Consider the following 14,423-nt stretch of genomic DNA (forward strand, 5'->3'; position numbering starts at 1 on the left):
TGAATTCTGTGTTTTACAGTTCAAGCACATTTTGTCATCAGAAAGAGTCTGTAAGCATGTGGTGAATTAATAAAGTTTCAACAATCCAATTAAAGTATTTAAATAAATTTAATCAATATCAATGATTTTGATGTATCATGCAAATATGCATAGAAATCTTCACATGTATGTATAAACGTATATTTATGGGGACAATTCACAATAAATGTATTGCAAAAGTAGGATATTAAAATACTATTACTATTTAATAGGGGACAATTCACATTGAATGCATTGTTGCAATACATACCGTGAATTGCCCTCTATTAAATAGGTTATTAATTGATTACTGATCATTTCTTCCTATGGATCTTCTGCAGGACAGTTTCCGTGTGCTGCTCAGACACATGGTAATAAGTGGGTCTGACAGTTAACAAGTTAAAAGACCAAAATATCTAACGCCACTGACAGAGACACAAAGTCTATAACGAGCTTGTGCCTTTGCATCTGCCAATGTGGTTATACTTGTCAGAGTTTGTTAAAGTGCTGAGCTTTTGTTCGAGTATGTATGTATGTGCTCATAGGAAGCACTGAGCCCCGTCCTCGGTGAAACCCCGTGAACAGAGAAAGCAGAGAAGCAGTGCCCATAAATGACACCAAAACATAGCAGTATAGTTTTTATCTTTTCGGTAAGTATTGTGAAAAAAATGCTTATAATCACAGGGAAAGCCCAGATATTTATTAAATGCATCCGCGTTTTGGCAGATTCCACAATATTCTTAAATCAAAGGGCCTTACTCTGATAAATCCACTCTACACTATCTGCCCAGCACCAAACAGCTAACAGAGAAAGTTGACTATAGTCAAGCATTTACTTAGGGCTTACTGTCAACCAGACTTCAGTTTAATGCCAGAGTTGCCCTGTGTGTGCTAGATGTAAAAATAGGCAATTCTTTTAACTTTTTAAGCCAGTGAAACAGCTGTGTATCTGTAAGCTTGGTTTTTGTCTGCTCACCAGTAGCCAAAAAAATGATGCAGCACACACAAAAAGATATTATAAGTTGTTACCCTGAAAATTGTGTATCATATCTTATAGTTTACCTGACACAACAATATACTGAGGCCTGTGGCTGAAGATTGTTGTGTTTACTCACTAACCTCTTCTTTTTAAAGCCTTCTCTTTCTAGCTTATTTGAATTTTATTTCACTTACAGACGAAATAACAAATGGCCATTAAAGGTGCTGTGGTTATTTTCATTATCAAAAATCCAGGTGTTTGGCCGGAGTCTCATGTACACTTGGTCTCCCACTTCAAGCTGTAGAGTCATGCCATTGGTTGCTGTCTCGTAGCGGTTTCCAGCTGTGTGGTTGTACACAGTAACCATCTGCTTTCCATTCTTCATTAGCCGCAGCCCCATTGGTTTAGATGATATATTATGGCCAGAGAAACTGAAGTAGTAGAATCCTTTAACTGGAGCCGTGAAAATACCTGTGGATGATCAACAGTCACATCTTGTGCCATTTTGAGCGCAGTAGCTGTTTGCTTTCCATTTTATCCACGTGAACCCGTACATCTATCCGGACACATTATAGTAAGTTTACCTGTTGTAGGGTTGTATGCGCCTGTGTTTGAGTAGACATTCTTGTAGGTCAGTGTGATCTCAGCGTTAAAAGGTCCAACATTTCCAACATTGCTGATAGATGCTCCAAATGCCACTCTGTTACCTTGTGAGGTTGCATGAAAACAGAAGGATATTATGATATTTATTTTGTTGAACTAAATCTGAACCAAACATGGTACATACACAGAGTTAAAACTGGTAGCTTTGCTGTAGGTTCCTACCTTGGATTACTCCCTTCAGATCCTCTAATTGTTTCTCAGTGTTTTTCAGTTTGGCCTCCAGTTCTCTTAAGAAGGCACCAAGTTGGCAACAGTTTTCTCGGCTCCCTATTATGTCACCTGCACGCGGAGAAGGCGATTTGATTTTGGGAATCTCTTTGCTGTTGCTCTCACCTGCTCCAGTAACCAACTGTTGGGCCTCAGCCACACAAAGGTAAAAGAGGAATAAAGTCAGCAAAGCCACTGGGGTCTTCATCTTTCAATTTCTTGTTGTTGGTTTATCTTGTCCTGATCAACTCTCCCCACTGTGCTTTATATACCACACAAAGAAGGAAATACATACAGAAAAGGCTGTTTTCTTCTGATCTAATTCCTACCGGGAATATGAGTCATAGTGTGTGTATATATATATAATATAAGTTTATTAGCTGGTCAAAGGTTTCTTTGGTTATTGCTTTATTAGACACAGATCAGATAAGATTAAGGTTAGTTTACACTGACCTTGTTTATTCCAGTTAAACCGAACCCTGGAGCATTTATTCCACTGGTGCAGTTCATTTGGGTTGGTGTGAACAACAGACTTGAACTCTGGTGAGGACCAAACAACTTCTCTGGTCAGCCTCGAAGAGGTGGTCTCAGACCACTGTCAAGAGTTCTAGTGGCGATGGACCAGTGGAGAAGATGCATGCCTTTGGTGTGGGAGACCTGGGTTTGATTCACACTGTGACCCATCTACAAATGTGTTCCTGAGCAAGAAACTTACCCCTAGTTGCTCCAGAGGTGTATGACCTCTGACATATATAGCAATTGTAAATCGCTTTGGATAAAAGTGTCAGCTAATCGATTGATCATAGAGCACTTCATTTCTGGTCTAAACACCATTTCAACAAATCACAGGAAGCTACCATTGTATGTGCCATTTAAAATTGTACTATTACTGAATTATTTAATGTTTTTGTTCTTTATAATATTTCATATTTATCAGGTAGGTTAGGTACACCTCTCAAAAGGTAACGCAGGTGTCCTAAGGCGAGCTCAAGGAGGATAGAAACCTCCCATGGAGCAGAAGGGCAAACGCTTGCTTGATCTTGATTTTCAGTGTGAATATAGCGAACAGAAAAATTACCATCAAAATGTGAAAGAGATACTATAAAAATACTATAAAAATACGATAACAACTAATACAATATATAATATAGACAACATTTCCACCACATGGCTTTTGTTTACAATTTCTGAACCATTTGAGTTTTGCCTTTGTGAACGCAAACCAGACCAGACAGAAAATGAAAAGAATGTACCATCCTCACACTGGTTCGATTCAGGATACAGACTTTTAGGTATGAACCAGCCCTTATATTAACAATAAATTGGTCATCCCAGACCCTGTAAGCCTGTAGTAGCAAAACCTTCCAGTGTATTGAACTAAGGAAGGATGCGTTTTTTTGCTATTGCATTTCACATTTCATTTGTAAGAGGAAGATTATGTCTTATCTTCTTTCAAAATCAGCATACTCATCACTTTAATATCTAAAATACATAAGGCATTTAACACTAGAGATTTTTATTTACAACTCCATATAGCCATACTCGTGGTCAGTTAGATTAAATCCACTCAGTGTAGTTTTATTACTGGTTTACTGGTTTATTGTCAAATTGTCAACAAAGGCAAGGTGCGAATTATACAATTCGGGGTCAACTTTTTTCCCAGGTCATAAGGAAACCCAGTACAGTGCAGGCACGTGCTTCAGTGTGTCTGCAGTCTGTCCATGATGATCAAATTAAAAACACCAGCTCATGGGTGCCTCATAACAGACATCTTTTGTTGTCAGGTCACCAAGTAATCTAGAGCAAAACTGCTAGCAAGTCAGTCAGGCACACAACAGCAGACCATCATTTATGCTCAAACACAGACCTACACAATGCTCAACTAGAACCAAAGACCACCATAAATTATAGTCCGCATTATCATCTCTAATTCCTAATTCTCATAATTTCATTTTTTGCAAATATCTCAATTTCTCTTGCTCATGTTCACTGTGAATGAAATGTAATCTGCGTTCAATAAAGTAGTAGTCATACATTGTTGGGGAATTGAGAATTGTTGGGTCTCTGTAAATATTAAACAGTGTACGGTCTAGACCTGCTCTATATAAAAAGTGCAATGAGATGACTTTTATGACATGGCACAATATAAATAAAACTGAAATTGAATAGGCCTACATTTGAAATAACAAACCTGGATTTTTACATTTATATAGCTTCAGGTAAAACTTCTGAAATCCACAGTGAAAACAAATGACTGCTTATTCTAAAAAGACTCACAAAAGACTTAAAATGAAATATTAAACTCTATATTGATGTCAAAATGTTTCTCTACAATAATTAATCCTCAATTTCACTGCTCACGCCTAAATGCCAGTCTTAGCTGACAATTAGATAAAAAATATGACATTTTATATTGGTAATGAAACGATAGAGTGGGCAATCAACTAGCTAACATTAGGCTCATGGCTCATTTTAAGTTAAAGAAAGGCTAAATACGAAACTGGACTGGAGCAGCTGCGAGTGATGCAAGCCGTTCAACTAACATCAAAGTTAGGAAATAGTATGGTCCATTTTAGAGGTGTCTGAAATCGTATTTCAGGAGTCTTGAATATAAGGCATGAATATGTGAAATATACTGTAATATTTTCAATTACAGGTAAGTTGTAAGGTGAACTGTTGTTTTTGCCTCTTTAGAGGGGTTCCAAGCCTTAAGTAGGGGGGTCAGACCCCCCATGAACAAAGGCCATGTGTTGGTGGTAGTGTTGTAGTTAAGACTGCCCAAACCAAGACCAGAGTTTTTCGAGACCGAGACAAGACCAAGACTTTTAGGGGCTGCGGCCAAGTCGAGACCAACACCGAGGGAGGGCAATACCTAGTCAAGACCAAGACCAGTTCACCACATTACATGAGACACAGTAAAATGTGGAACGCGATCATACTGCGTACTTCTTACATTGAACTGAAAGATCCACATTCCTATTAAAACACCCACATACAAACACTAAGAGCTGGAATCAACGTAAGAATCTTTTTTCAACACTCTTTTTCCATGATTACAATCGCGGGGAAGGGTGTCGTTAACGGGAAGAACACATTTTTAATTAGGGTTATTGGTTGCATTTGAAGCAATATGTTTTACATCCAATCAAAGGAAGGATATGAACAAATAAATCAGACAACGCAAAATCTATTCATTGATTTTCCCAAAGTTTTGGTCTTGACTAGTCCTGAAATAAAATCCCGAGTCCTCAGTGTCCGAGACGAGACCAAGACCATCAAAAAGACCGGTCTCAAGTACTACAACACTAGTTGATGGTAACCTTAAGTTTACTTTTCATGTTGCCACCTCTAAAAAAGATCCTTCTATCTGTGTTCACAATAGATAATCTTGTTAATATACCTAGCTAAATTTCTGTTTCTGTCATTTAATCACTTGCTTTAAGGAAATGTTTTCAGACAGAGATGAACTAGGTGGATCAGATTCTGTTCTCAGCTGCAACTTGAATTGACTGAAAATACAACAGCTGTATCAAGAAGATATTTAAAGAGGGTATTATTTGAAGATCTTTCTTGTGTAATGTAACCAATTTAATGATGGCCCTTTATGATAGGTTTAGACAAGTCTGAACAAAAAACAACATGAAGCAAAACAATAAGCAAAAGTAGAGAGGAGAAGGAAAATAGGACTGCATATGACTAGAGATACATGCTTGCTGCAAACAAAGAGTCAAAAAACAAAAAAACAGTAAAAATGCTGATCTTTGAGTAAGTCAAGACACATGATTGACTACAGCAGCCTTCACTTTTGAAGGTTTGATTTTTCTAGCATGCGTCGCCTTGCTGTGTGGATGAGTCACTCTGGTCTTGGAGGGAACAGGGAAGAAAAGACCTCACATATCTAGGGACTGAAATAGACTAAATGCTCTCTGTATGCTTCTCACACTGCACACTGAGTGGGAAGAGACAGAAGACAAACAGAGGTGTTCTTAGCTTCTCCACATTCATTCTCCATTGTCAGCCCATATACTCTTACGCTTAGGCCTGTGAATGAGAGATGTGTGTTCCTGTTGGTTGGTTTGTGTCTGTGTATAAATGCAGCCAGTTCCATCTTCATGATTGTTTCTGAAAGACTGTGTGTTTTCTGTGTGAGCAAAATACAAAATGTACAGATACTCTTCACGTTTGATACTGTATGAAAATGTAAAACTGAAGTTTTTCTTGGCTCTAGCTGCTGTATCCTCTCTGTTCACAAGAGGGCAGGCAGGTACAACTGACCGAGAGAGAAGAGGGTACCCAATATGCAATTTCATCTGTAAGGAACACTGTATGTACATGCTGTTTATACTAAAATATCAACATTTTGGGATCACTAAATTTTTTTTTCCCCACTATAAATGACCTCCACCACTCCCTCAGCCAACCAAATGATCCAAAGCAAACCAACCAAACAATACATAATGTGAAGAAAATAAAAGCAGTGTACATTTTTGATATTTTACTGTTTAACATTACATCTACTACTTAAGTACTTTAAGCGAGGAGCACAGAGAGCTGAGGCAAATCCATTTCAATAACGAGGTTACGCCAGCATGCTGTGTTCATCACTCACAGGAGGATGAAAAGAAGAAGACGGCATACATTTGTGGACAGCTTCATCCTGGGGTTCATTGTTATTGTCTACAATGAATGAACAGTGATCATTAACAGATGGGTTGCCATTCATCAGTTCACCCTCAAAGACACATTTGGATGTTAAGGCAACTTCTTTAGCATTTATTGAAAACTAAACTGACTCTGAATCATCTAATTCAGTTGTGAAATTTTTTTAGGTGCAGCAAATCCAAACTAAAGAACGATGGCACTGGGGCTGAAAATGTGCAATTAATAAAACATTTACATTTCAACAAATTCATCCGTTTGATTCTGGTCTCTCCTTTTGGTTTGCAATATGCAAGTATTAAGCTTAAAATGCTGGGTACCTACAAGTTACAGTGCTAGTAAACAGAGCTGAACAGTTTACAATAAAGAATGACATCATGTGGCATCTATTAATTCATCATGGTGTTTTTCTCAGTTGTGATATGCTACCAAAATAATATACTAATAGACGTAATTCAATCAAAAACCCTTCAGAAGGCCAGCCACATTTTTATTACGCATTTCTTCTACCTTATTGCATGATTTAAAATAATATAATGAGAAACGAGTCTATTTCTTCATACTGCACTGCAGCAGCTCTTTAAGCAAGCTGGAATAGAAAACAAACTTACCTTTCTCAAGTTATACAATAATGTAATAATGCAAAATATACTGAAGGTAGTTTAAACACAACTAACCTTGAATGTGAAACGGGGTACAGAGGAGCCTAGTATTTCTTTTCATTCTTAACAGAGGTAAGTTGTGTACATAAGATGAATAAGCTATGCAGACTGTTCTCCACTTGTTATTCTGTAGTTACACTATTCTCCCATGCTCTAATGACACCGTAACAACCGGCTCTCCGTCGCTCCTTCTCTTTACGCGGTTCAACAGTGGCCAGCAGCCGCCTAGACAACAGAATGCTCACGGCAGTTAAAAGTTGCTGAAATACATTTGTCTGACTTTTAAAGAGAAACAAGCCTTATTCCTAAAATACAAGTTTTTTTGGCAAGTTTCAATTTAAAGGAGAGGTCATCGTCAATTGTAATTGGTTACTGCCTCAATCACATTTCCCTGGTAAGCAGGGGTACATGGGAGATTTAGAGGTCTATTTTTAGCTTTTTAGAACACCATAAGTTTGGTTTTGTCTGCATTAAGAACACGCTTTCACTGACATAACAGGTGCTGAACTGCAGTGAAAGCAGTTTGCAAATTGTGAAAGGCTATTGCTGTTGTGGAGTCACATAAATAACAGCGTTGTTTGCATAAGAGTGCCATTGGACATTCTGATGTAGATTATTTATATAAATAGTGAATAAAAGAGGGCCAAGTACAGAGCCCTGCTAACACCATTTAGAAAAGGCAATAGATCAGATACCCATTAAATTGTGTGCTCTAAGTTGTATTTGACAGATAGTTAGCAAACCATAAACAGCATGCTGATAAAGACCTATGCTTGACTGCCTCTGTTTCAATATAGTATGATCTACTGTATCAAAAGCCTCAGAAGGATCAAGTAAAAGTAAAACAGTGTTGTTTTTTTATTAAGAGCAGAAGTTGTTGTGGTGTGTTTGACAGAGGACCCAAAAGCAACGTTCAGGATGAACAGGTTTTATTAAGGAAAAAAGGGGTTGAGGGAGTGTAGGTGAGGGGGAGGCGGATGCCGGGGAAACCCGGGCACGGGGAACCGAGGAGTCTGAGACTGGGGAGCCGGGGGACACTGGGGACCGAGGAAGAGAGGAGACACGGGGGGAACTGACCGGGGAGGTTGGTGTAGGAGTTTGGTGGCAGGCTGACTGGCTGGGCACGGGGAAGAGCCGGGAGGACGCCGTGGAGGAGGTCTGAGGGGAGAGGGCAGGGTGGCGAGCCCAGCCGACACAACGGAGGTGAGTGAACCTGGAGGGAAGACAGACAGACAGGGTTAGACACAGGGAAAACCAAGGACAGGGAAACAGAGATGACAAAGGTTACACAAGCACTTGAGTGATAAAGCGGCACCAGGTTAGGAGCAACGACAATCAAGCAGAGATTGTGTGGCTAACCGGGGTTGAAGTACTGGCAGAGATGAGGCTGATTGCTGGCAGGTGTGGCAGGCAGAGGAGGTGGCTGATGAGGTGCAGGTGCGGACTGTCAGCTGGGCTCAGGAGCAGAGAGAGAGAGAGAACACACACAGGGAGAGGGGAGGAGACACAAACAGGTAGACCAAAACACGAGGGGAAAACAGAATCACAAGTAAAAAAAAGGAGAAATAAACAGGACACTCACCATCAGCCGGGCTGCCACCACAGCAGTAGTGATATAATTTAAAACTTTCATAGCTGCTGTAACTGCTATGCCTTTTCCTGAAGCCTGATTGATACATAGATAAGAGAGTTAGCTTACTAAGTACGTCTTCAGTGGTTACTGAAACAAAATAATCTGACTTGGCCTTCCTGAGCAGCAAAGTGCCCATGTTTCCCAGCTGCCTAAATTTAAGCTAATCAGCAGCAGAGTCTGATTTCCTTTCCTTGGCCCATACTAGATTGCATTCATGAGTAGTTGAAGACAGCTCAGTTGAAAACCGTGGATCATCTCACACTTTAACTCTAACTTTGCGGATTGGGGCATGCTTGTTTATAATTTCAGAGAACCCATTGAAAAAGTATTTCCAAGCTGTTTCCACATTAGGAATGGGCTCAATTCTGCTCCGGCTGAAGAGAAGCAAATCATTAGAAAAAGCCTGCTCAGTGAAATTCTTTTGGAAGTGTATATCAACACACACATCACTCATTCACAGGCCTAATCCGAGCATATCAGCCGACAATAGAGGTAAGATGTTGGATGAATGTGGAGGAGGTGAGAGTCTGTGTGCTTTGTCTTCACACTTGGTGTGCAGTATGAGAGGCAGTTGTACACTCACCTAAAGGATTATTAGGTAGTGGCATTTAAACGATGCCCAGTTGGCACTAAGGGGCCAAAAGTGTGCCAAGAAAACATCCCCCACACCATTACACCACCACCACCAGCCTGCACAGTGGTAACAAGGCATGATGGATCCATGTTCTCATTCTGTTTACGCCAAATTCTGACTCTACCATCTGAATGTCTCAACAGAAATCAAGACTCATCAGAGCAGGCAACATTCAACGTCTTCAACTGTCCAATTTTGGTGAGCTCTTGCAAATTGTAGCCTCTTTTTCCTATTTGTAGTGGAGATGAGTGGTACCCGGTGGGGTCTTCTGCTGTTGTAGCCCATCCGCCTCAAGGTTGTGCGTGTTGTGGCTTCACAAATGCTTTGCTGCATACCTCGGTTGTAACGAGTGGTTATTTCAGTCAAAGTTGCTCTTCTATCAGCTTGAATCAGTCGGCCCATTCGCCTCTGACCTCTAGCATCAACAAGGCATTTTCGCCCACAGGACTGCCGCATACTGGATGTTTTTCCCTTTTCACACCATTCTTTGTAAACCCTAGAAATGGTTGTGCGTGAAAATCCCAGTAACTGAGCAGATTGTGAAATACTCAGACCGGCCCGTCTGGCACCAACAACCATGACGCGCTCAAAATTGCTTAAATCACCTTTCTTTCCCATTCTGACATTCAGTTTGGAGTTCAGGAGATTGTCTTGACCAGGACCACACCCCTAAATGCATTGAAGCAACTGCCATGTGATTGGTTGATTAGATAATTGCATTAATGAGAAAACACAGTGGTTGTGTATGTATGTATGTATGTATGTGTGTGTATATATATATATATATATATATATATATATATAAATAAAAGAGAGAGAGAGCCCTAATCAAATATTTTTACTCATCATTTTCTCGTGATTTCGAGATAACCATAATGGTAATTATAGTGTGGTTTGTTGTATCATTGGTTCGCTCACTTGGTAGAGCATAGTAATTATAGGTTTAAGGTTGTGTGCTCAATTCTCACTGAAGGCAAATTTTTTCTTTTTTATATTTTTCATAATCCTCTTCAATAAAGTTCTTATGAAAAGACTGTTTCACATGCTCACATTACTGTAAAGCACACGCTGGACTCTGTGCATTCTTGGTCCACATCCATCAACCTATGGACTTTTCATTTCCCTGTCATTCCCAGGCAGAGGAAATTGCTTCTCATTCAGGGGAATCCATGTAACGTTACACATTTCCTGACCACTTTCGGAACCTTTGAAATAGCTGTAGGGAAATGTGTTATTGGATTCCCCTCAATCTCTTCATAACAAATTTGCTGAAGAGGATAATACACACAAAAGAAGAAAATGAAAGTCAACCAGAACAGGAATCAAACTGAGCCTGGTGCTATACCAACTGAGCTAACCAGTGACACTGGTAATTGCTTTGAAATTATTCTAAAGAAATGTACCTGCCAGCCCCTGTATTCAGCTATGGTTTGTTATCTCGTGATCACGAGAAAATTATCCCGTTCTCAGGGGAAAACAACATTCGCTATACACACACACACACACACACACACACACACATATATATACATATACAGTGCCTTGCGAGTATTCGGCCCCCTTGAACTTTTCGACCTTTTGCCACATTGCAGGCTTCAAACATAAAGATATAAAACTGTAATTTTTTGTGAAGAACCAACAACAAGTGGGACACAATCATGAAGTGGAACGAAATTTATTGGATATTTCAAACTTTTTTAACAAATAAAAAACTGAAAAATTGGGCGTGCAAAATTATTCAGCCCCCTTAAGTTAATACTTTGTAGCGCCACCTTTAGCTGCAATTACAGCTGTAAGTCGCTTGGGTTACGTCTCGATCAGTTTTGCACATCGAGAGACTGAAATTTTTGCCCATTCCTCCTTGCAAAACAGCTCGAGCTCAGTGAGGTTGGATGGAGAGCGTTTGTGAACAGCAGTTTTCAGTTCTTTCCACAGATTCTCGATTGGATTCAGGTCTGGACTTTGACTTGGCCATTCTAACACCTGGATATGTTTATTTGTGAACCATTCCAGTGTAGATTTTGCTTTATGTTTTGGATCATTGTCTTGTTGGAAGACAAATCTCCGTCCCAGTCTCAGGTCTTTTGCAGACTCCATCAGATTTTCTTCCAGAATGGTCCTGTATTTGGCTCCATCCATCTTCCCATCAATTTTAACCATCTTCCCTGTCCCTGCTGAAGAAAAGCAGGCCCAAACCATGATGCTGCCACCACCATGTTTGACAGTGGGGATGGTGTGTTCAGGGTGATGAGCTGTGTTGCCTTTACGCCAAACATAACGTTTTACATTGTTGCCAAAAAGTTCGATTTTGGTTTCATCTGACCAGAGCACCTTCTTCCACATGTTTGGTGTGTCTCCCAGGTGGCTTGTGGCAAACTTTAAACGAGACTTTTTATGGATATCTTTAAGAAATGGCTTTCTTCTTGCCACTCTTCCATAAAGGTCAGATTTGTGCAGTATACGACTGATTGTTGTCCTATGGACAGAGTCTCCCACCTCAGCTGTAGATCTCTGCAGTTCATCCAGAGTGATCATGGGCCTCTTGGCTGCATCTCTGATCAGTCTTCTCCTTGTATGAGCTGAAAGTTTAGAGGGACGGCCGGGTCTTCGTAGATTTGCAGTGGTCTGATACTCCTTCCATTTCAATATTATCGCTTGCACAGTGCTCCTTGGGATGTTTAAAGCTTGGGAAATCTTTTTGTATCCAAATCCGGCTTTAAACTTCTCCACAACAGTATCTCGGACCTGCCTGGTGTGTTCCTTGTTCTTCATGACGCTCTCTGCGCTTTAAACGGACCTCTGAGACTATCACAGAGCAGGTGCATTTATACGGAGACTTGATTTCACACAGGTGGATTCTATTTATCATCATTAGTCATTTAGGTCAACATTGGATCATTCAGAGATCCTCACTGAACTTCTGGAGAGAGTTTGCTGCACTGAAAGTAATGGGGCTGAATAATTTTACGTCCAATTTTTCAGTTTTTTATTTGTTAAAAAGGTTTGAAATATCCAATAAATTTCGTTCCACTTCATAATTGTGTCCCACTTGTTGTTGATTCTTCACAAAAAATTACAGTTTTATATCTTTATGTTTGAAGCCTGAAATGTGGCAAAAGGTCAAAAAGTTCAAGGGGGCCGAATACTTTCACAAGGCACTGTATGTATATATACATACATATATATATAATCTCCTCACTGTGTATTGTTACTGTTTACTGGTATTGAGTATTGGTATGAGTGTTGCTATTGTGATGTTGTTCTGGACTATTCTTACTTTGTTTATGGTCCTTAAGAAACAACATTTCGTTTAGCTAGAGTATATACTTGTAGGCAAAGGATATGAATAAAGTATTTTAACGCAGTGAAAGTGAAAGTATTAAGTATTTTAATTGATAACGTGTTCAACCATTTTGCATGTAGTGACTAATGCAATGAACTTATGCCTAGATGTTTTGGGGGGTAAGATTATTCAACAGACACTGGTATAATTCATTGTGATCAGCAGGACATGAGCAATTGATAATGTAGGAAACAGCAGACAATTGTACATAATCATTTGCGTCAGTGTGTCAAGTCATTTGCAATTTGTTCAAAACAATGAGAAAGTTCTTTTATGATGTGCACAAGTGACGAGATGTTGATGTGGAGGTTGAACAATTAGTTTTGAGAATTTCAATTCTGATCTGAGAAATGCACCAAAGCGACTGAGAAAAAACTAACACTATCTTGCCAGATTGATTGTAATTTAAGAGAACCCATTGAACAAGTATTTCCAAGCTCTTTCCTCATCAGGAAAGAGCTCAGTTGAAGCTTCAGTCGAAGAGAATCGAATAAAAAAATAGAAGAGTCGAGAAAAAAAAAAGCCTGCTCAGTTAAATTCTTTTGGAAGTGGATACCTCAACATACACACACACCCACACCCACACACCAACAAACCAACAGGAACACATATCACTCATTCACAGGCCTAATCCAAGCATATGGGCAGACAATAAAGGTAAGATGTTTGATGAATGTGGAGGAGCTGAGAGCACCACTGTTTGTCTGCTGTTTCTTCCCACTCCGTGTGCAGTGTAAGAGGAAGACGTAGAGCATTTAGTCTATTTCAGTCCCTGGATATGTGAGGTCTTTTCTTCACTGTTCCTTTCAAGACCAGAGTGACTCATCCACACTTGTGCACTATCTGACTCCTGCAAGCAGCAAGGCAACGCTGCTAGAAAATTCAAACCATTAAAGTGGAAGGCCACTGTGGTCACTCAGGCAAGGCAAATGCCTTGACTTACTCTCAAAGATCAGCACTGTTACTGTTGACCACATGTTCATGTGCAGTCCTATTTTCCTTCTACTCCCTAATTATGCTCATTGTTTTTCTTTATGTTGTTTTTGTGCTCACAATGTTTTGTAAGGGATCACGAGTGAAGAAAAAGATTCTTCTTGCGACCCTGCACTGCTGGAGAAACAGGTTTTTATTTTCAGGTAAATACAGAGGCATTTCCTTCATTCTTGTAATTTTTTCACTGCCCAGTGCAACAATGTTGCTGTGAAAGTCAAGAAGTAATTCAAGTATTTCCTTATTTGTGCGGTATATAAAACACAATTGGGAGAGATGATCAGGACAAGACAAACAAGAAGTAACTGAGAGATGAAGACCGCAGTGGCTTTGCTGACTTTATCCCTCTTCTACATTAGTGTGGCTGAGGCCCAGCTGCCAGTTACCCCTGACATAATAGGGAGCCATGAAAACTGTTGCCAACTTGGTGCCTTAAGAGAACTGGAGGCCAAACTGAAAAACACTGAGAAACAATTAGAGGATCTGAAGTGATCCAAGGTAAGAACCTACAGTAATAAAGCTATGCATTTCTATTCTGTCTTATGTACCATTTTCATTGTTTTCAGGTTGGTTCAGATTTAGTTAAACAAAATAAACATAATATCCTCCTGTTTTCATGCAACCTCTTAAGGTAA

At 39.7% G+C, this 14,423-nt stretch overlaps 1 protein-coding gene across 1 annotated transcript; it reads right to left on the reverse strand.

Annotated features, from left to right (window-relative positions):
* Window positions 1-616: 616 nt before the first annotated feature.
* Window positions 617-2,306, reverse strand: LOC119902176 (complement C1q-like protein 2). Its single transcript, XM_038718185.1, has 3 exons — window positions 1,823-2,306; window positions 1,582-1,704; window positions 617-1,468 (listed from the first exon to the last, which is right to left on the reverse strand). Exons 1-3 carry the CDS (start codon window positions 2,073-2,075, stop codon window positions 1,188-1,190), a joined length of 657 nt encoding a protein of 218 aa, XP_038574113.1. The 5' UTR covers window positions 2,076-2,306; the 3' UTR covers window positions 617-1,187.
* Window positions 2,307-14,423: the final 12,117 nt, after the last annotated feature.

This window comes from Micropterus salmoides, unplaced genomic scaffold, assembly GCF_014851395.1.
Source record: "Micropterus salmoides isolate LMB-PRFRI ecotype aquatic unplaced genomic scaffold, ASM1485139v1 Ms_hic_scaffold_14, whole genome shotgun sequence".
NCBI lineage: Eukaryota > Metazoa > Chordata > Actinopteri > Centrarchiformes > Centrarchidae > Micropterus > Micropterus salmoides.